The sequence below is a fragment of the Sinocyclocheilus grahami genome, unplaced genomic scaffold, assembly GCF_001515645.1.
Source record: "Sinocyclocheilus grahami isolate Dianchi unplaced genomic scaffold, SAMN03320097.WGS_v1.1 scaffold574.1, whole genome shotgun sequence".
Lineage (NCBI taxonomy): Eukaryota > Metazoa > Chordata > Actinopteri > Cypriniformes > Cyprinidae > Sinocyclocheilus > Sinocyclocheilus grahami.
Window position 1 is genome coordinate 1,220,644 of NW_015505753.1, and position 24,529 is coordinate 1,245,172.

The following is a 24,529-nucleotide window of genomic DNA, read 5'->3' on the forward strand; positions in this document are numbered from 1 at the left end:
ACAGACAGACACACACACACACACACACACACACACACACACACACACACACACACAGAATTAGAATTAGAGCAGAATAATTGTTCAAACAATAAGATGTAAGATGTCTGAGCCTGAGCTTATTTAACATTTATATTAATCAGCTGAGCTGCTGCACTGAATGAAATACCAAAAATTAAATCATGATCATTAGTAATACGTACATGCAACGCCTAAAATGAACGCTTGCCAAGCGCCACATTCAAGTAAAAATCAGCAGTTGGCCAGTAACTTTTTAAAATAATTCTAAAACATTCGTTCTTTTGACGTGAGCCGCTCATGATAACAGTGTAAATGCTGCTCCGCACAAACTACATCTCTGTCACTTAGAACTGAAAATGCAGCATGCGCCAGACATCTTCCCCAGGTTTATAAATCTGTTTGAAAAGAGGAGTTTTCCAGCAGAATAAAAGCTTTATTGCTTAAAGGAGACATCAGGGGCCCACTCTCCACAAGTTATGATTCTCTGGGGTCTTCATGAGATGTTTGTCATCAGAAATATTTTGGTTAAAATTGTTCATTTATTATTATTCAGCAATTTAGTGTTATACCAAACTGATGTACAACAACATCCCATCCTCGTTCTCTCTTATTCACACAGACAAAACCGTTCATGAAAGCCACAATCATGAGACCATATGAAGATAAGATCATGTGAAATATAGAAGCATAATACAAATAATAAGTGAATGAATGATAAAACAATTAAGATGATATAACTGATCAAATAATCAAATGATAAGTTATATAAATGTCTAATGACTAATGATTATATAATGATATGAATAAATGATAAAAACACAACACAAAGGTCTGGTTTCTTCAGTCAGAGAGACTTGGTTTCTGTAAACAGAGACACATGCTATTGTTTGTGTCAAATATTCACACTGTTGATATTTGAAGAAACCTCTTGGTGCGTCAAGTTTTGTTTTCTTTCTTTCAGGGAAATCAATTTAATATATTTTTGATCAATAATATTTTTTGATTATTATTTAGAATTTTACGATACAAATATAAAGTGTGGCTCATAAAAACGGTATAATTGTTTCAAAGTATCATAAAATCCACATTCACAATAATAGTAAAAAATATATATTATTGAACAGAAATATATATATAACAAAAATCTAAAACCCCCACACATTTCAAGAACCAAGCGTGACCCAAAAATGAAGATTCATTCTAATGAAAAGAAGGGCTCATAAAAACTGTATAAATATTGCATAGTATCATAAAATCCCCTCAAAATTCTCAGTAATTATCAGAAAATATTATTAAACAAAAATATATTACATAAATTTTCCTAAAAAAAGAAAAAGAAAAAAAGTACCAAGTGTGACCCAAAAATAAAGAGGCTCAGATCTGAATTAATTTTAATAGAAAAATAGTTCAAATAAATTGTATAAATATTTAATAGTATCATAAAATCTCCTCAAAATTCCAAATAATAATTAGAAAATATTATTGAACAAAAATACATGACATTGATTTTCCTCAGGGGGAAAAAAAAATAAAATAATAAATAAACAAATAAACTTACATTTCAAGGAGCAAGTGTGACCCAAAAATAAAGAGGCTCAGATCTGAATTCATTTTAATAGAAAAATCGTTCAAATAAATTGTATAAATATTTAATAGTATCATAATATCTCCTCAAAATTCTCAATAATAATCAGAAAATATTATTGAACAAAAATATATTACATTGATTTTCCTTAATATATATATATTTTTTTTTTTTTCAAGTACCAAGCTTGACCCAAAAATAGAGGCTCAGATCTGAATTCATTTTAATAGAAAAATCGTTCAAATAAATTGTATAAATATTTAATAGTATCATAAAATCCCCTCAAAATTTCAAATAATGATTAAAAAATATTATTGATCAAAAATACATGACATTGATTTACCTCAGGGGAAAAAAAAAATAAATTTAAAAAACTTACATTTCAAGTACCAAGTGTGACCCAAAAATAAAGAGGCTCAGATCTGAATTAATTTTAATAGAAAAATAGTTCAAATAAATTGTATAAATATTTAATAGTATCATAAAATCTCCTCAAAATTCCAAATAATAATTAGAAAATATTATTGAACAAAAATACATGACATGTGAGTGATGTGAAACAGCTGTGTGCAATCAGTGAAAACAGCTGTGTGCAATCCGTGCTGAGTGCAATCAGTGCAATGAATGATGGGATATGTAGTCCAGGGTGCTATGCAACAGTTTGTGTTGTGCGAGAGTCAATGTAATGGAAAGGGTGACCTCTGGTGGTGAATAAACGGAAGTCCATGGACCGAATTCGTGACACCCTTTCCACCCTTTGGAAATGTTTACAAATTTGTGGCACCCTACAAAATTAATTTGGTCACAATATTTGAATTTCTAACTTCGATATATGATCATTTGAAAAGTATAGATATTCGGTACAACAGGGAAGAACTGCAGAATATAATGTCATACAGATATTTTTAATATTATAAAAAACCAGTAGGCCAATTTCTAATGAAGAGACCAATTTATATGACAGATTTTAATGTAGGCTTTTATTCATATGTAAACATTGTGAGATAGTTATAATGGTAATTAAACAAAGTTTTGCACACTCAGTGTATTTTTGTAGGGCTATTAAGAGATTTTTTCCACATTTCGTCTCGTTTTTATTTGTCAACGATATTGCATTGTACATTTAATTATAGTCATCGCCACATGACCAGCATTTACGTCTCGTCTCGTCTCGTTTTCGTCACATGATAAATGTTCGTTGATGACTATATTTTGTCATAATTTTCGTTGACGAAAGCAACACTAGTTGCTAGAGTGAAGAACATTTTAATAATCTAAAGAACCTTTTTCCACTATAAAGAACCTTTTGTGGAATGAAAAGTTTCCATGGATGGTAAAGGTTCTTTGTGGAACCACTGATGCCAATAAAGAAGCTTTGTTTTTAAAAATGTGTAAAGAACTCAGTGTTTTTTTTTTTTTGGTAAGCACTAAACAATAAATGTCAATTTACCAGAATAATGTCTAATATTAGGTTTAAGGTTTTTTTTATTTTATTTTAAAATCAACATTCATTTTAGATAATATTAGACTTCAAAGCAACTTACAATGCAATAATGTAAACATGTTATCAATTCTTGCATTCTCTGGAGATTGAACCCAGGGTCTCGGAGTTATCACAAAACACAAATATACAATAAAATATGACTGATATTTATATATATATATATATATATATAGGCACATCAAACATAACTCCTTCAAAAACAGCCAGAGACATTGGAGTTATGATTGATGATAAGCTGAATTTCTCAGACCACATTGCTAAAACTGCCCGGTCCTGCAGATTTGCTTTATACAACATTAGGAAGATCAGGCCCTTTCTTTCAGAACATGCAACACAACTCCTTGTTCAAGCTCTTGTTCTATCCAGGCTGGACTATTGCAATGCTCTTGGCAGGTCTTTCAGCCACTTCTATCAAACTTTATAATTAATCCAGAACACGGCAGCAATATTAATTTTTAATGAAACAAAAAGAATGCACGTCATACCTCTGTTTATCAATTTGCACTGGCTAGCCAGTAGCTGCTCGCATTAAATTCAAAGCATTAATGTTTGCCTACAAACCCACCACTGGCTCTGCACCCATTTACCTAAATTCATTACTTCAGAGTTATGTGCCCTCTAGAAGCTTGTGTTCTGCAAGTGAACGTCGCTTTATCGTGCCATCCCAAAGAGGCACAAAATCACTTTCACAGACTCTTACATTATTAACTGTTCCCTCCTGGTGGAATGACCTGCCCAACTCAATCCGAGCAGTCCTTAGCCATCTTCAAGAAACAGCTAAAAACACATCTGTTCCATCTACACTTGACCCTTTAACACTAACACTCTCTATTCTGTTTATATCTTCTCTACTTGTTTTCTTTTTATTTATATAAAAAACATGACCCTCTAACACTTGCAATTTCTATTCTATTTCTATTCTACTACTTGTTTTTATTTACTGGAGTACAGCAGCTCTCACTCCGGACTCTGGAGGATACATGAAGGTAAGATCACAACACAAACAACTTGAGCTTCCTTCATGAGCCATTATATTCTGCACCAGTTATTTCACAAATATTCACAGATTCAGTCCTCATCACTGGCTGAGTCTCTTTTATGTTATGTACATAATTAATGTCTCTGACATAATTCTGTCGCTGTTTCATGGCACTAGACACAATTAAAGAGAGAAGCAGTTCCTCACACAACTGTAAATGTTTAATGTTAGACACAGTTATTAAATCTGTTGCATAAAATAACAGTTTTCCATTTCATTGTAATAGTTCGAGATAACCAAGAAAACTGATTCGCAGGCAACTGTGTGAAGCGTGATGGGTGTTTGCAGCTTATGACTGGTGTTTCAATGTGACCCACAGGACAGAATGGCAGTTATCACGACATCTCGTTCTACACGGACACCTCCGACCACACCGAGCAGGAGAAGCACCTTTTGAGTGAGTCTCTGAAAGCTATCTACACATTAGCCACAATCAGAGAATGACACTGGAAATAGGCTTGTTATGTACAGTGTATTCTCGCTCTCTTTAAGAGCTGTATTCTCTGCACGACATCCATCCTGATCCATCATTGGCCACCTTTATTATAAGAGAGACTGCACAATTATCAAAGCTCATGGCCTTTGATTAGTAGTCATATGGTGTGCTATATTGACAAAAAGATGATATCTCGATATTTTCCAGGATTTTGTCGATAGCGTAAATTACAAGCTACTTTGCTGAGTGTGATTGTGTGCCAGTACGTTTGCTGATTTAGGCCTGTTGTGGACAGATGTCTCCCAAAGCTTTTCATATCTTCATATTCCGTGCGGTAGTTAGTTCACAGCAGTGATAGAGACTTTTCTATCGCAGCAGGTTACACTAAGCATGTAATAAAGACCTGTTTGTGTCTCTGCAGAGTTGCACAGGGTCATCGTGGTCCTGCTGCCTCTCAGTCTGGTGCTGCTGGTCTTTGGTGGGATCTTCGGTCTGGTGGCATCTTTGGCTCAGAGCTGCACTCTTCTCACCTGCATCGCTGCATACTTCCTCATCTGCAGTGAGTGCCATTAACAGCTACACGGCATTCATTTGCCATCTACACACATCAAATGAAGTGAGCTCTCAGCAGTGCTGTCGCTAGAGTTTGTGTTGTTGTGTATAGGTCAGTGAGAGATGCGTTCAGTGGCTCATGTCACACGTGGATATAAAACAAGTAATAACAAATGTCACACGTGGATATAAAACACAATGGGAAAGAAAGAAAACAGAAAATGTCAGGCGCTCCAGCTGAGTGCAGCTGTTAGGTGAACTGGTCACACACAGTGAGGGGTTTTAATAGATATAGATTTTTTTTTGAATACTTTATTTATAGGCATTTCTATTAACAGGGGGAAAAAATCGAATAATAAAAATCGCAACAAAAAAGAAACACAATTCCCCCATTTCACTCTTTGTGCGGTTTTAACAGCAGAAACAAATAGCTAACAGTTCAAAGACAACGGACACTATCTACAAAACAACGAACAAATGTGTAGCAGCAACGTACATATGTAGGGTAGATATGGAGGTTTTTAGCTCAATAATCCACAAAGCCTGCAGTAATGAATGGCAAAAATATTGAACAGATTTATTTGATGTGTTTAATGTGTTTAGGGGATTTATTTTATAATCTAGATCCAAAGTATGTTCTAGGCACAAAAAAAAACAAAAAACAAAGCAGTGTAATGATCTAGCGTAGCGTTACTTCTGGCAGCTTACATTAGTCAAGCTCGCATCAGCTGACTCTCAACTGATCCCTATCTACCTATAGGAATACGACACTTATCTAAGCATTCATATATATAAGGTCCCTCAATATCAACAGTTTTCGCATTGCTCAATAATTAATTACCCTCCTCCATCCCCAACTCCTCCTCTGTCAGTCAGGATTCAGCCTTCTGATTCTCCTTTGAATCAGACTAATTCTAAAATGTGTACATAACATTATTGAACTTTAACGATATCTGCAATACATTTATGTTGGTTCTGTTCTGTTTATCCTGCTCGGCTGCATGGATGCGCAGGGTGTTCTTGCCCAGAGCAGAACCATACCGCCAATCCAAACTGTATGCTAATTGTCAATCATCTTTGATGATAGTGGTCCTGACAGAATTAACCGTATTCATACCAAATGTTTTATTTATTTGTACTTTTTTGGGGGGTACAGGTCTTTTGGTTTGACATGCATACTGAACAAATGCAGCGTTGTTTTAACCACTGCAAGTGTGGAACTTTTGTGTGTGCAGAAAAACTGTTTTATGGACAAAACAGTTTATATTAATATACTTTGATGTTAGGAGTGCATCTGAAAATGAATAGACACAGAAAAGTGCACAATCCAAGTCTTGAATATGAGAAATACTAAGTGCTTTGATATTAATCACAAAACCTGCACAACTTTCACAGTGTGTTGTTTATTTGCATTTAGACGTTTTCCTCAACAGAGCGTCTAGCTTATAGTTTTGTCCTGATCTGGAATGTTAAAAATTCAGACAAATAGATGTATAAAGGCTCATCCTGCCAACCACTGAGTCTCTATTAAACTTCACAGACTTGAATGAAGGAGTGCAGACATCAAACAGGAGCCAATTATTCTCACTAAAATGTACATTTTTCTAAAATAATTTGCATTCATATAAAAAAGCACCTTCAACTGCAGTACAAAGACTGCTCTGCATCATTTTCCTTGCTTTGCACTGCTTGCTTCCAAAGAAATGTTCATGTACAGTGTATGATTATATAAACATTGTTAAGGTACTTCTGTTACTGTTACAGTTTCAAATATACAATTTCTACTGTTTGATATCTCAAAAGCATATGGACAAATTTTACAGAAGTAGTAGTAAAACAGTGTGTCAGTGTTCAAGATGGACATTGCATGGTTGACTCTGGACTGGAATCTGAATAAAGCAAAAGTAGGGCTCAGATGTTCAGGACACGGTGGCCGAGACACCAACAATGAATCAGCCTCATTTGCTGTCACCTTTGCAATCAAAGGCAATAAAGCGCTTAAAAATAGTAGTTTTGCACTACTGTATACCTCTGCTGATTACTATAGAGATACTATTCATTACAATGAACATCAAATTCAAAAGCTACAATTTGATGATTTGTTTTCAGCATTATTCATGGCATTCAGTCTGTGGTTTACTTGCATATCTGTAATCAGCAGATTTTGCTCCTGTGTCTGTAAAGGTGTTAAAGAACATCAGCATTTGATTCTGTCTTGAATGACACATAATTAATTCACACCCTCATCACACTTTGTCATTATTTCTTCTCATCACAATAACAGAAATCATGAGATTATCACTGGATGTGTGCTACAATATTTCGGATGAGTTATTGAAGAAAACATCAAAATATAAGTGGGAATGACATACAGGCTTTTTTGTGAGTAGACATCGAATTCTTCATGGCAAAGACAAAAGGGATCATCCAGATTTGTATCAGTGACAGGTGCAAAAGCTTCATCTGCCATGGTATAAGTACATCAGGGCCCACGGCATGGGTGACTAGCATACGTGTGAAGGTACCATTGAGTCTGAGGCATATAGTGGGATTGTACAGAGACATACTGCGATGAAACTGACGTCTTTTCCTGAGAAGTCCGTGATTAGAGTGAGACAATGCCAAGTCTCTTTCTGCATGTGCTAGCATGTGCTTGAATGGTCTGCCTGCAGTCCAGATCTGTCTCCTATTGAAAATGTGTGGTGAGTCATGAAGAGGAGAATAAGACATTGATAACCAAGAACTGTTGAGCAGCTGGAGTCTTGTTTCTTGCAAGACTGGGCAAAAATTACACTTGCACACCAGCAGAAATTAGTCCCTTCGGTTCAGGAATGATTAAAAAGTGTAATTAAAAGGAAAGTTGATATAAAATAGTTGCAACCATGTCTCTGTCCCAACTTTTTTGAAGTGTGTTGCAGCCATCAAAATCAATTTGTTTTAATTTACTAAATACAAATACAATTAAGGCCAGTGAAAACAGGAGTTCTATAATTTGAAATTTTAGCTTATTTACTGACTCTATTCATATCCTTTCCTCTATTAATGACTGTGCTGAATGTAGCACGTCTGGTTAATAATTTGTTATTCTCTATTTTTGTCATGATTGCATTAAGGTTTATTAATTACAATACAGTGAGTTATCTATTTCTATAGTTTATCATAAGAGGAAAAAAATACAAAAAACTTTTATATTTCATTCTCTGCAGATGCAGTTTTTGGTCTTTACTGTGTAAATTACTGTCAATTATTCATCACCAAATTTAGGTAAGATCTTCATCCAACCCAAAAGTTATCAAAATGAATTGTTATCAAATGAATTGTTGACATGCAAAAACATTTTCCATGCTGAAAACATTGCCTGTGAAGCCGCCAAAGATATCATACTGTATGTTCGCAGAGCTTTATTTCCTTGCTGAAATTCAACTCAGTAAATAAGTTACTAATATCATTATACTAGGACAGGAAGCACATTCAAAAATGTGACAAAATGGCTAAATGTGCTCTGTATCCATCTGTCATCTGATGCTTTCTCTGACAGGCACAGAAGCAAACCCCACATCAGCGCATTTTTTCTTTACCGTCTTGAAAAAGCAATGCATTGTTTGAAAAAATGACTGATGTTTAATTGCAGAGCAGCAGGAAAACCTCTCTTCTGTCCTTTCTGTCGTGTATCATGAGTGATCGTGAAAGGTCAGGGCTCCTCTGAGCTTCATGTAAGTGGGTTCATTACAGCAATAATGGCTGAGTTCATGACGGTTCCTTCAAGCAGGTCTCAAGGAAAGCACAGATCTTCTCTTACTACGATGGTGATTATGAGCTTTCCTATTAATACTCCCACCACTAACCTGTGTGACTGTCATATTCTGTGCTTGTGCACTGCTGAGTTTCATTCTAAAGAAAAGACTCATTTGCTTCTATAGGATTTTGCCATAATGCATTTACTGTGTAGAACATGATGAATCAAGCCATTACAGCTTTCACGTGGAGGCTGTACAAACTCCTGATGTGCCACAGAGCACCACTCACATAGTTTTTCATTAAATTACATCATATTTGTTCCAAATTGTTGTTAATGTACATAATGGCTTCACCTAGGCTGGAAGATTATGCAATTTTCAGTAGTACTTTTGTCTTTTTGTGGCTGGAATGACGTCTATGCTTCATACAGAGAGAAACTATATTATAGACTGCACTTTTTCTTTCCATTTGCTCTGTTTTGTAAAAACACCTGAACTTGAGAATGCAAAGTACGAAATGGCATGCCCGGTATGCGGTAAGGTTTTTAAAGGTTTCAAAAAGTCATACAGTGCATAGTAGTATTTACACATTAGGAATACAAAAGAATCTCAGAAATAAAAGTATGAAAGCTGCACTGTATGTACAAAAGAAAAAAAATGCCAGGAACTTACAGGATTAAAGAGTATTATTTTACAATAAATTACTGTAGTCAGAGATTTATTGTGAAATCAATGCATGCTGGGTCATTTTCTTACAAATGACTGTGAATGAACAGCAGAAGTGTCAGGGTTTTGCCCTGACACTCTGTTGGTCTTGTGTTTTGTTTCTTGTGTCTATGTTGTCTTGTCAGCACATGGCCTAGTTGATTGTTTTTCTCAGCCATGTGCTTTAGCCCCTCCTCCTGGTTTCCTCATTACCACACCCTCTTGTTAGCCCTCATTGAGTCCTTGTTAGTGTCATTGCTCTCACCTGTTCCTCGTGTGTTTTCCTCCCTATTTATAGTGCCCCTTGCCGTATTATCTTTGCTGGTTTGTGGTCATTCTTTCTCTCTCCGTCTCTGTGGATGATTATGGGTTCCTGTCTTCTTGATCGTGTGCTCTAGTCTTGTCTCTTGTAATTCTATGTTCTTGTCTTGCTCCTTGTTTTTGGATTGGGTCTGTTTTTGTCTTTTTGCTTTTATTTTAGTATTAACTTAGTTCTCTTAGTCCTGATCTTTTATTGGTTGATATTTTAGTTATTCGGTTTGGATAAAATATATATATATATTTTTTTTTAATAAAAATACACTAGTCATTTTTTGTTTTCTCTTGCCTGTCTTGGAGTAATTTGTGTTCCTGTGGAGCTATGTTTTGTCTTGTTGTGGTGTTCCTGTCCTGACCTGTTCCTGTCCACTGGTTCCCTTGCCTGGTGTCTGGGGTGCTTCAGAGTTATGGTCAATAAGTATCTGAGCTCAGCTCTCTAGTGCCTTGCTCTGGTATCTCCACCGGCCTGGTCTTGCCACCACCTCTGCTGCTATAGTATTCTGCCAGTTGATGTCTGAGGCTGTTCCAGTGGCCTTCCCTAGCTATCTCTGTTTTCTGTGTTCCTGTTGTGGTATCACCTGTGCACCTCACTACCCTTTTGTATTGATCTGTTTTGTCAATAAACCCTTATTACTCACACTGCAGTTGGGTCCTCCTTCCAGATCCCTGACACAGAAGGACGCTAACATCACATTAATTTACTGCTCTTGTTTTACTGTGATACAACTGATAAAGTTGTCTTTAACTGTGCCACTGTGAGAAATTTAGCTGATTACTACTGTAATGGTTTTGAAGTGATCGGTAATTGTTTGGGATATTTGGATCTTTCACAATATTAAAGCAGCTGCTGAGATACATCTTTAAAGTCCCCATGAAATCAAAAAATTTTTTTTGGGTGTTAATATCAATATGTTAGTCTTAAGGCAGTGTGCTCCAAAACAGTGACAAAATTTGCATTTAGAAGATATAAGCATTCAAAGCTTGCAGTTTGTCACTTCCGCCAAAATGGCTCAACAAATTTTTTGACGTCACATCGTACTTCAGCTTCTCATCAAACTTTGTCCAATCAAATGCTCTCTAGACTCTGAAGTGCCCGCCCCCTACACTATAAAATAGACGCTGAAGCCGCGGCTGAAATCGGTCACTTGTCCACAGAATTAGTATGTTCTGTACCGTGAATGGCACGTAGTGCACTATCTAGGGGACAGGGAATGATTCAAATAGTGTAAATATGCTTTCCATTGAGGAAAAAAAGAAGTCTGGTTTTGCGCTGTCACGCTAACCACCGCACCTCACACACACTCTGCTCCGGTCCAGAGACACGATAGCATGGAGCGGATCAAATGCGCTAGTCGGCGCAGACCACAAAATGTATCGGAGCTATTTAAATTCTACACAGAATGCCATATTTTATAGCAATATGGATGAGATTGTGGCTGGCATACCCTGTCAAATGCGGCTTTACGGAACTCAACGGCCCTAGCCCAAGCTGTGATATAAACGAACGCTATTGGCTATTTTAAAAAGGGGCGGGGCTGCTTGATATGTCCCGCCTTGTCTTCCTGTTTCAGTTAAAATGACGTCAACACAGAGTAACGCTGCGTGTTTCTAAGCATTTCAGGGGACCTTTAAAAGATTTGGCATCAATACTCAACATACAAAACACAACAATGGTAACACTCAACAAATAAAAACAACACTTACAACATAAACCAATATAACAAAATAAACAAACAATACAAACGGCTAAAAGTGAACCAAAAACAAGTTCAACAAGAATTAAAAAAACATGATCTTTTCATGCTGCACTGCATGCTGGGTGCCTTCGTAGTACATATGCACTGTGATGATGTTTGTTTACAGTATTTTTTTCCCAATAAGGTACACTCACAGTAAAGCCAAGCTTATTTTTTAAAGGACAATGTAAAAACATGCTATTAAAGTACTTTAGATTTTACAAGAAGTTTCTGAGAGTGCAGTTAGAAACAAATTGTCACGCTACGGTGAGATAAACGCACAAAGATGAAGATAAATGCAAATAGTCTTTAATAAATCCACACAAGGATAAACCCAGGACAGAACAGGAAGGAGACACACGTAGGGACGTAGTAGACCAGACACCAAACAGTGAAATTAACACAACTAAAATAGAGGTGGTAACGAGGGACAGACAGGTGAGGAGGATCAACTAATGAGGTCACAGGTGAACTGACTAACATGATCAAACATGGGGAAAAACTGGGTCACACTGAGCACATGGGGAATGAAAACATAACAAAAACAGTCCAGGGGTGTGACATAAGGGAAGTCCCACTCTGAAATTACTGTGAAAGAAATGCAATTATTAAACTGAAATATGCTGTAATTTTACACAATTTTTTTTAACAGTGTGTCACTGGGGCAGTACGTTTTCAAAATGTACACCTTTGTGTACACCTAAAGAGTCCATATTGGTACCTTAAAGGTACATATTAATATGGCACAAAAGTGAACCTTTCGAAAAGGTACTGCGGCATTCTTTTAAAAATGAGCAGTTTTATCAGGCTCTTATGTGTAGGTTCAGTAATTTCACTCTAATGACAATGAATAGGTTATTTTCTAGAATGTTGTGGAAAAGTTCATTTATTTCAGTAATTCAACTGTGGTTCAGGAGTGGCTTAACAAATGGCATATTTTGAGTTGAATTACTGAAATAAATGAACTTTTCCACGACATTCTAATTTATTGAGATGCACCTGTATGTACAGTATATGAAGAGTTCAGATGCATAAATCATATGCATATGTATAATCCTCTAAGTGCCATTTGAAATTTGGTAACACTTTAGAATAGGGAACACTTATTCACTATTAACTACGACTTTTTCTTTAATAAATTCCTAATTGGCTGCTTCTTAATGGTTAGTAAGGTAGTTGTTAAGTTTAGATATTGGGTAGAATTAGAGATGTAGAATAAGGCATTAATATGTGCTTAATTAGTACTAATAAATGGCTAATATTCTAGTAATATGCATGCTAATAAGCAACTAGTTAAGAGATCCTAAAATAAAGTGTTACCGAAATTTTCTTTTAAAATGAGCAGTTTTATCAGGCTCTTATGTGTAGGTTCAGTAATTTCACTCTAATGACAATGAATAGGTTATTTTCTTTGCCATTAAAGTGACATAACTGAACATATAACTGAACATAATGCTTTTAGAAGAAAATTTCAGACGGCACTTAGAGGCTTTTGCACCTGAACATGTATATATCGAACATTGATCTGGATTTTAGCACACACACACAGATCAAATCTGTGCCTATTTATACGTTTTCATAAATGAAGTCACTGGTCTTATCCAAGCTGGTTAGGCAAATTTGTAGTGATAGGTTTAGTGGGGTTTTGAGCAGTCGTCATGTGGTCGGGCTTAGAGACTAGCTGGCTTCCCCACTAAACTGTCTAAAAACCAGCTTGGTCATGTTAGTAAACTGGCTTAAAGGGACAGTTCACCCAAAAATGAAAATTCTGTCACCATTTATTTACCCCCAAGCCGTGTCACACCTGTAAGAGTTTCTTTCTTCTGTGGAACACAATTCAAGATATGTTGAAGAATGCTGATAACCAAACACTTGCTGGTAGAAATATCCATAGTATTTCCCCCCCTATACTATACCACAGGTTTGGAACACTTTGAGGGTGAGTAAATGATGACAGAATTTTCATTTTTTGTGTGAACTATCCCTTTAAGACTACAGTTGTTAACAACCATATCTTGGTTTAAGCTTGCTTCAGCAGGTTGGAATACAGCATTCTATGTTTTTATGAGAACATTTTTATATGTGGCCATGGACCACAAACCCAGTAATAAGGGTCAATTTTTTGAAATTGAGATTTATGCATCATCTGAAAGCTTTCCATTGATGTATGGTTTGTTAGGATTGCACAACATTTGGCTGAGATACAACTATTTGAAAATCTAGAATCTAAGGGTGCAAAAAAATCACAATATTGAGAAAATCGCCTTTAAAGTTGTCCAAATGAAGTTCTTAGCAATGTATATTACTAATCAAAAATTAAGTTTTGATATGTTTATGGTAGAAAATTTACAAAATATCTTCATGGAACATAATCTTTACTTAATATTCAAAGGATTTTTGGCATCAAATCTGTAATTTTGACCCATACAATGTAATGTTGGCTATTGCTACAAATATACCCTTGCTGCTGGTCTGCTAGTCTGTTTCTGTCTGGTTGTTTAGTGAGTGAATGGAGTGTAATGACGTCTCTTTGTCCACAGGTCTGTTGACGGTGTCCGGTGTAAGCATCTATATCAGTTACTCTCAGCAGGCTTTGGAGGAGCTGCAGCACATGGTGGATATTGAGTCACTGTCTCACGTCCACATGTCCTTCGGCTGGTCTCTGGTCATGGCCTGTCTGTCCTTCTGCCTGGAGCTGCTGACGGGGATCCTGCTCATGCTAGCGACCCGTTTCATCCACCGTCAGTGCCACCACGAGCCTGCCGCAGTGCTCTCCATGAGCCAGAGCTCACCACAGCTTCTGAGACTGCAGTGATGATGATCATCATTTTATCTACAGCCTTATCAAGAAATGAGTTTGTGCTGCGTCAAGGTAAAAATGGAGAGTGGGTGGCAAATGAGACAGCTGCATCAATTATTGAATGAGAGTGCTCAGTCGAGGTCTGCCAAATTTGTCTGCATCACTCGAGTGTGTCAGTGCAATCATATGTTTTCCTCAAGGCTTCTAGAAACACATTTTCCAGAGCTAACTGATGTCATGTGTCATGCATTTACTGTATACTCTTAAAAAATAAAGGTTCCAAAAAGGTGTTTTTGCAGCGACGCCATTGAAGAACCATGTTTGGTTCCCCAAAGAACCTTTCAGTGAACAGTTCCTAAAAGAACCATTTTGAAGAACATTTAAAAAATCTAAAGAAACTTTTTCGACCATAAAGAGCATTTTCTGCATTTGAAAGGTTCCATGGATGTTCAAGGTTCTTCATAGAACCATTGATGCCAATAAAGAACCTTTATTTCTAAGAGTGTAACATGATGAATCAAGCCTTTGCAGCATCTCTAGGCACACATTTTGTAGCATAGTGTTTTTTTTTCTGTCAATGAATGAACAAACAATTTTGGTAGAAGTTTGTGTTTTTGCTTATTACAACCAGCCAAGACCACTAACCTGTTTTAAATTACAGTGTAAAAAGTTTTACTTGTGACCACACTTTTACATTTTATAGGAATTGTAATACAAATCTGCTTAAAGGTTTAGTTCACCCAAAAATGAAAATTGGGCTGCATTTTACTCACCCCCGATGCATCCTAGGTGTATATGTCTTTCTTCTTTCAGATGAATCCAGTCGGAGTTATATAAAAAATTGTCTTTGATCTTTCAAGCTGTTTCAAACTGCGAATCGATGCGTTTTTGTAAGCAAAATATCCATATTCAAAATGTAATAATCACTTGAATCTAGCTTGCGCTCACTGTTGTAACCAGAAGTAGTTCCGGGCGGATGACGTATGAGGTCGGCTTTGCGCATGCGCCGCTCAGAAGTGACGCATGCGGAAAAAATGCAGCAGAGAGATCAAAACAAAACAACGGTCCAGAATTAGAAGTACAAAACGAGGATTTGTAAAGAAGAATGTCAGAGGATTTCGATATAAGCCAAGAGGAGACTGGTTTTCCTTTGCTAAAGTAAGGAAACTTTGCTTTCTTTGCTCCTGTAAACAAACGTTGGTTTTCACGAGACTCACCGGCACATGCGCAACGCTGACCTCATACGTCATCCGCCCGGAACTGCTTCCAGTTTATAACAGTGAGTGCAAGCTAGATTAAAGTGATTATTACGTTTTGAATATCGATATTTTTCTTACAAAAACGCATTGATTCGCTACAGAAGGCCTGGAGCCGTGTGAGACACTTTTTTATGGATGGGCGATTTTTATTTAACTTTTTTTGGACTGAAGCAATGCAACACCCGCTGAGTGCCATGAAACAGCTTGAAAGATCAAAGACAATTTTTAATATAACTCCGACTGGATTCGTCTGAACGAAGACAGTCATATACACCTAGGATGCCTCGGGGGTGAGTAAAACACAGCCTAATTTTCATTTTTGGGTGAACTAACCCTTTAAATACTTAATTTACACATAAAAATGTTCATACTGATATTTAGTATGTTTAGTTGCAGTATAAATGCTTAATAGAAAACTGTTCTGTTGTAAAACTGTCATATAACTAACAGTAACAGTCATTTAATTTACCATCTACTGTATAAGTCATGTTGAAGTACCATAATAAACATTACTGATGCCCACCAATTTTCCCTTCATGTTGTATATCTCATTTCATATTTTTTTTATGATTTTTACTGTCTGAACATTACGACGCAAACTCATTCATAAAGGCACTTTGCAAGCCATAGAAAAATTGTAAATGAAGCTAGTTATAACTGTGTTTTTATTTGTGGTAATTACATTTATCTCCCTAAGGCTCACGTTTCATTAAATGTCCAAGACGCACCATGTGAGCTCAATTCAAAAATCAATTTGTCACTAATTAACCAATCTATTTAGGAAAACAATTTAAGAAATGCGTCATAGGAACAGAGTGGGCTGTTTTCGCTCAGAAATAGTTCATTCCAATTTCCAGAAAGAAGTCTTCTCTGAAGACAGCCAGTCAGTCCAGAATGTAATATGCTGCATTATTTTCAGGGAAATATGGCTGTGTTATAATGTTAAATTGCAGAGCCCATATAGGAATAGTGACTGGGTGGCTGTAAATCTCTGATTGCTGCATTAGAGACCAAAATAGCTGCAATAAAGACAGCATTAAATGTCAGACCAATTCTGTTAAGGGTGAAAAATGGTCTGGTGATAAATGGAGTGAGGAATGTGACTGGGTGCAGTTTTAAAGTTTCTCTTAATCACCTACACTCTAAAATCAATTATATGAACAAACAGTCTAAATAAATCAATCAATTTTTTATGATTTTCTAAAAACATGACAAAAGAGCCCAAAAGATAATTGTAAATGCATTTGGAGGTGATCTATGATGAGTTTTGACCACATTTAATGAATTTTTTAATTAAAATGTGTTCAGCAGTACAAGAAACATGCAATGTCACATTTCAAAAAACCATTTACGTTACTTTGATAGTGTCACTAAAGAATTGTGTTGCGGGTTCTTGTCTTTTTCTCTTTCTTAGGCTCTCACAATGTGAAAAATACAACAGACATTGTGTTCTTGCTCTCGTGGGTTAATGAAAAATAACTGATTATTCATCAAATTATTTTACTGGATTAAACTTGGAGTTTACAGTACTTTCTCTTACTTGTCCAACTGAACAGAATATGGAAATGTTTCAGTACATACTCTTATATAATATGTAAGTGGCGATTATCATTTTGTGTGGGAAAGGCAGGTGCACATTGTACAATTTATAATAGTTATTTGCAACTGTTGCTTGTCAGACTGTATGAACATGATCCCAGCAATAAGCTATTGCAGACTGTAGGATCTTAGTTGTCGGACTGCACGAAAAGTTATGCGTTTCAATTGAAATGGCAGCTAGCATTTCAACACAATTGAACTATGGGGGGACCATGCTACTGATGGTTCTCGATATGATGGTCGTCGTAGGAAAAGCCTACAGATTTCTTGATTGCTTAGAAAAGTAGTAGTACCTCTCCTCAACAAGCCACATGATTTGAGAAATCATTAATGTTCAGAACTGGAGTGGATGAGTTATGGCAAAGCTCCTTTCATGGCAAGTCAATCCACTCAGCACTTCTTACAGCAGCTCCATCAAACTGCAAGAACTGAAGACAAAGAAAGAGATGACTGCTTATTGATGATGGGCTCTTTTATTTGCAAGGTGCTTCGGGTGCTTTGGCTCTTTTAATTTTGAGTGCTTCTCAATACTCAAATTAAGGAATGCTCATTTCTAACGTTTTTTTTGTGTGTGTTTTTTAAATAACCAGAAACATAAGTACAGTTTCTTTGAGCACAGATGGTAACACTTTGAAGTGACTCACGAGTGATCAACAATTTTCCATTTTTGTATTATACACTGTTTGTGATTAGTGGTGGTTCACCAATAACAAAAAAGTGTAAATACAATCATATTTTTCCTGTTGCTTTAAAATATATAACCACCTGTTGATGGATTCTTACAATCATTTAATCATTCACACATACAGGATCAAAGTCATCTATCTTTTCTGCTGTGTTGTTCTTCACTATCCTCTGTGTTGCTGCTTGGACTGACTGTGTTTTCTATTTCCGAACTGAAGGTTCCTAATATCAGGTACATTATGTAGGTAGGTTTTCATCTTCAACCTTGAATGCCTTTCATTATATTTATCATTTGAACCTCGCAAACGAAAATATGGCCACATTAAATGATGTGCAAGTTGTATTTTTATCCTGCAGAATGTAGCGGCTCCTAAATAACTCTTACAGATTGAAATCCAGTCATCAAAAAGTAATATGAAGGTATGAAGAGAGGTGTGAAGATTAGTATTTCCATTCTAGTCTTTCACATATAAGTGTCATTTGAGATTTTCACAGCACTCCAGATAAAATCCCATCTAATAAATCTTGTAATGACAGTGGCAGACCTCAATTTGAAGATGAAGTCAAGTGGGGAATCGAACATATCTATCACTGTTTTATTCATATGGTATCTCATCTTGGTCTACTTATGCTCTCTAAAACTGGCTGAACATGCTCAAAATCTTCTGACTTTTATCTCATCAATATTCGAACCCAATTTGACTTGAATCATTAATGCTAAGGCATATTGGTCTTCTTCTAAACTTCCTTGTGACCTGTTAATTAAAGTGTTGGTGTTGAAGTTGAAGAGCACAGTGTGTGTGGACTGTGGATTAAAGGATTGTGGATGGAGAGCCGGAGGCAGATTTGAGGACTGAGGAGTCAAGATGTGCTGTAAGAAATCCTCCTCCACTTTGACGAGAGCAGACTTCCCATTCATTTTGCTGTTGATGTGAAAGGTTGTGCATCCAATCAGCCTCTACCACATTTTGCAACAAATGTCACCTGCCTCTTCATAATAATGCAACTTTTGGCCTAGTGTTAATAAATGCGTTTGATTCAGAGTTTTTTTTGTGTGTAATAGTTTAGGTACTGTGCTGAATTTGCCACCTTTTGTCCAATGTAAGGTCTGGGTCCTGGATTAAAATCATTGGGAATCAATGTCTCATAAGAGGTGACTGAGTGATGAGATTCAGAGCTAATTATCATATCTTCAGACACACATGTGGTTCATTCAAATGCTGCTCTCATCTGGAGTTCATAATTTGGCTAAATTGCCCTTTGAGAGGGAAACGCCAGATGGCACCACTGTCACTGAATATTGACTGTTACGGAGAGAGCTGATGATGGCAGCATGCCAAAGGCATTTTCAGGTCAACAGGAATCATAAAGTTACTTTCTTAATGCATGTTAATGATCTTATTGTCTCATCAGTGCACATAATTCCAAAGGAAATAATTGTCTTCCTCAATACAAACTGTAACTTGGTTTTGATGTGAAATGAATGGAAAACATCATCAATTCCGTTTTTTTATGCTTTAACCCAAATCAATAACACAGTGCAATATGTGAACCTGGACCACAAAACCAGTTTTAAGTGCCAATTTATTGAAGTTGAGATTTATACATCATCTGAAAGCTGAATAAATAAGATTTCCATTGATGTATGGTTTGTTAGGACAATATTTGGCTGAGATATAATTATTTGAAAATCTGGAATCTGAGGGTGCAAGAAAATCAAAATATTGTGAAAATCGCCTTTAAAGTTGTCCAAATGAAGTCCTTAGCAATGCATATTACTAATCAAAAATTAAGTTTTGATATATTTACATTAGAACATTTACAAAATATCTTCATGGAACATGATCTTTTCTTAATATTCTAATGATTTTTGGCATGAAAGAAAAATCTGTAATTTTGACCCATACAATATATTTTTGGCTATTACTACAAACATACCCCCAGTGACTTAAGACACTTATTGTGGTCCAGGGTCACAAATATGAGTGGATGAACTCAATCCCCACCCTACATTTTTCTCCTAGTTAAATATGCTGTTTCGCATGGATGTACTGTATGTAACAGAAGTGAATTGCGAATTTTGGCATGTTCGCCAAACTTCCCAAAGCACCTGTGCTGCCGATGACCAAAACGCCCTGAAAAAAAGTTTTTGAATGTCTGTGTTGTCTGAATGTGGGTAATAAAATACAGAGTAATAGAGTGAAGTATTGCATTGACAAGCAGTGAAATTGGTTTTCTCAGAAAGAACCATATAATTTACCCTGTAGAGTCTCCTGCCTTCAATGGGCATGTCCAGGCTTGATATATAGACTTGAAATTGACTTGCCTGCTCCTTAACAACTGATACAAATCAGCAGCCTCATTTACACACAGCAGCAGGGCCTAATGCACAGGTCCAATATTTTGACGTGTTTCGGTGCAAATGCAGTCTCTGTTGTTGGAGAGTTAGCTAGTGCCAATTTTCTTGAATCATTAATTTTAAAGTGTACTTGCAGCCAGTGTATATGCGACCAATTTAAGACAACACAGTCCAAACAATATCCTATTTCAAACAAGAAACACATTGCAAACGGTGCTGAATGTGCTTGAACATGGATTGAAATCTCAACGGGTTCAAGAAGCTGATTTAACTCTCCAGTGAAACTATTTTTCATCTACTCTCTTAAGCCGCATTTGTCTTTATGATATGCATTTTCAGGTCTACATCACCCATTTGAGACCATCACTGAACAGGTGAAAAAGCATATATGTTTTACAGAAAATAGGTACTGGACCTAAATATCAAATAGAGTATATTGTGGTTGATGAGTCCCCTAAGAGCCAGAGCAAACACACTGAAGTGATCAGCAGGTTATAAGTAAAAAAAATTATGTTTTTGTCAGGGTTAACCAGTTTGACTTAATTTGGTCGAGCCGCAGTAGCAAGAGCAATGTAGCCACTAGATGTCCTTATAAAATCATGCAAATGCTTCTCAGCTGATTCACAGTCATCAGTAATACATCCCCAAACTTTGTGCAAAACGTACTATGGTTAACGATGCTCTTATCCATAGAAGATGTGATGTATATTGCAAAAATTCATGTGTGGCCCATTCACTGCCATACCATCCTGAACACATCACATCTGCAGGTTCCCCTTCAGGGACTTCAGCTGCGTCGGAAATGCTTTGGGAACGCCCCCAGCGTTTCCAACGCAGCGTCTTGTTCCCTCAAGGAACCATGGTTACATTGTAACCTGGAGACGTTACCCTTCAGGAACTCGAGCTGCGTCGGAAATGCTTTGGGAACGCCCCCAGCATTTCCGACGCAGCGTCTTGTTCCCTCGGGGAACCATGGTTACATTCGTAACCTGGGGACGTTTTCATCTTTTGAGTTCATTTTTCAACAAATGCAGAGGGAGCCAGAGCAAGGCAGTTGTGTTAGGTTGTTATTTGAGAAAACAGCACTTTCCGCCACACTGTTGCACTGCTCGACTGGATCACAGAAAATAATCTGTTTCTTCCAATGAGTTTCTTTTGCTGACCCAGCTTATGAAGTCTAAAAGCAAATGAATGTGACGATTGGCGGATGAACACACAGTCAAATGTCAAAAGTTGCCATGACCACATCAGACTCATGACTGTGAGGGCATTGCGACGATTATTAAATGTCAGTGGTTTCTACATGAACAAAATAAGCTGAAGCTAATGGTCTGCTACAGTATGTTCCACTTATTTTTTTTAAATGATTATTGTAAGGTATCACTATACTTTGACGGCCATGTTATGATAATGCAACATACTGTACAAATCTGAAATATTTAATTAAATGATAACAGATGATTTACCAGTGACCGATTACGTTTGTAGAACTCCTAAAATGGATATTTTCCCTGTTGGCTAAAGGGGATCCTGCACTAACAAACCTAATGTTAATGGATAGCTTTCTATAGACATCATTGGTTCATTCTGGACTTTTGGAAATAAAATTAAAATTGTAGTTTTATCCAGTCTGTGTCTAGCTCTCCTAACATATGAAAAAATAATAAACTTTTAACAGATATTCTAATTATACTTTTTCTTTTTTTTCCTGGATAAAAATGTTGACACATTAAACCACACAATTTTTTGTTGAATGAAATGCTCTCTGAAATAAGAATGTCCGGTTACACTTTATTAGTCCACTTTAGACATTCTACTAACTATAAGTAACTTTGTAACTACATGTCAACTACATGTCAAGTAATTCTCATTAATTTGCAACTACATGTCTACTAACTCTCAGAGTAGACTTAGGGTAGGTTTAGGGTTAGTAGAATAAGTTGACAAAGAAAGTGTTAGAAGATATTAAGCAGACAGTCTACTAACACTCTACTAACTGCTAGTTGACATGTAGTTGCAAAGTTACTTACTGTTAATAGAATGTCTAAAGTGGAATATCGAAATAAAGTGTTACCGAATGTCCTTCCAACCTGCCACAGACAAGAAGCAAACCATTGCTTGTCAGTGTGTTTTCTATTAAGCTTGTATTTCTTTTATTTACTCAAGCGCCTTTTCCAGCCATGACTTGGTTTTGAAGAAAGTGTCTTTATTTGTTTTGTCTGTGGTACAAGCTGTCAACTGGCTTTTGAATTCATGCTGAAAATAAGATCTGATTCGTAGACATTTTGTATGTCAAGATAATCTTCACAAATTAACTTTGTGAACTTTGAAGCCTAAATACAATCGCAAGAGGTAAAAAGCTACATGCAGGCTAAAAATGAAGTACACTGTGGTCACATGACTTCAGCGTCACCACCATTAAGCTTCTAACAACGCCTTCGGTCTTAAGTTAGTTTGCAAAATTAGTTTGAAAAATGAGTTAGTTTGCAAAAGTGCAAATACAAATGCAATGAGGATGTAAAAGTGGATTAATTGAGTTGTCCTGTTCTGTTTGATGACATTTAATGTTTTCGACAGCCTCTGTAGGTTTTTTTAGTAAACATTCAAATTTTGTGTCATAGAATAAACCGTGACAACATCGTGTACTTGTAATAAACACAGACCTTATTTCAGGCAAAACCCCATTGCTTTCGGCATGATGGAAGCGGAAGTGCTAAAATGCTAACACATTCACGGGTTTTAGCACTCTTTCCGATACTGAAAATTTGCAAAAGGGATGAGCCATATGATCTACCCCAACTTCCTGTTTCAATAGGAAAGAAAACTGTGCCATTTCATGACATCTTTAATTCCTAAATATTTATACACTGAACAAAATTATAAACGCAACACTTTTGTTTTTGCCCCCATTTTTCATGAGCTGAACTCAAAGATCTAAGACTTTTTCTATGTACACAAAAGGCCTATTTCTCTCAACTATTGTTCACAAATCTGTCTAAATCGGTGTTAGTGAGCACTTCTCCTTTGCCGAGATAATCCATCCACCTCACAGGTGTGGCATATCAAGATGCTGATTAGACAGCATGATTATTGCACAGGTGCGCCTTAGGCTGGCCACAATAAAAGGCCATAGAACATTTGTGTACATAGAAAAAGTCTTAGATCTTTGAGTTCAGCTCGTGAAAAATGGGGGCAAAAACAAAAGTGTTGCGTTTATAATTTTGTTCAGTGTAAATAAACTTTTTATATATACATATATATGTGAAAATGTGTTTCCTATTTGACCTTTGGGTTGGATCACTGGCATGTACCATCTAAACCTCACCTCCTCTTTCCTTTTGGAAAGAATCAGCACCTTAGGCTGGCCACAATAAAAGGCCATAGAACATTTGTGTACATAGAAAAAGTCTTAGATCTTTGAGTTCAGCTCGTGAAAAATGGGGGCAAAAACAAAAGTGTTGCGTTTATAATTTTGTTCAGTGTAAATAAACTTTTTATATATACATATATATATGTGAAAATGTGTTTCCTATTTGACCTTTGGGTTGGATCACTGGCATGTACCATCTAAACCTCACCTCCTCTTTCCTTTTGGAAAGAATCAGCTTACCTCATCCATGATGCATCCCCAGGCCTGAACACAGAGTTGTTTTCCTTATTAAATGTTTAACCCTTGTGCCAAGAATGAGCTCATTAGCACTTGATAAAGAAAGGTTGCATGAGGAATGCAGTGAATGGTTTCAATGTTACTCTGGTATATTTCTGAATATATTTCACATTCAATACACCTCCATGTGAAAGCGCTACATCATAATTGACTCATATGTATGATAGCATTAGCATTGCTTGCATTAATACACCACAACGATGATTGAGGGCGAGAGTTTAAGTAGTACAGCATATGAGAGGAGATAAGGCTGTAACGTGTTTGAGACTGAACATGGTTTTTTGGTTCTTCAATGCGTCAGTCAGCATTGTCGTGACGTCACTCTCCAGTGGCTCTAAAGTGACTAGTCACAAGGCATTTACGGCTCAGGAAACTGGCTTAAAAAAAATTTTCTGGATGGGAACACCAATCAGCAAAGATGACAGCATTCCAAGGAAGCGTATGCCAGCCATTCAACTGCCTTTGAGATGAATGGGAAAGCTAATAGATGGCTTTTCCATGTGTCATATACCTCCTTATGATAAACAG

The 24,529-nt window shown here is 36.5% G+C and overlaps 1 protein-coding gene across 1 annotated transcript in view; it reads left to right on the forward strand.

Annotated features, from left to right (window-relative positions):
* The window catches only part of LOC107556596 (NACHT, LRR and PYD domains-containing protein 12-like), a 38,185-nt gene extending 23,737 nt beyond the window's left edge, over positions 1-14,448 (forward strand). Inside the window, exons 6-10 of the mRNA XM_016239728.1 lie at positions 943-952; positions 4,057-4,096; positions 4,469-4,546; positions 5,007-5,144; positions 14,174-14,448. Of these exons, the coding sequence (XP_016095214.1) occupies positions 943-952; positions 4,057-4,096; positions 4,469-4,546; positions 5,007-5,144; positions 14,174-14,448 (541 nt within the window). The remainder of the gene's footprint in view (positions 1-942; positions 953-4,056; positions 4,097-4,468; positions 4,547-5,006; positions 5,145-14,173) is intronic.
* The last annotated feature ends 10,081 nt before the right edge of the window (positions 14,449-24,529 follow it).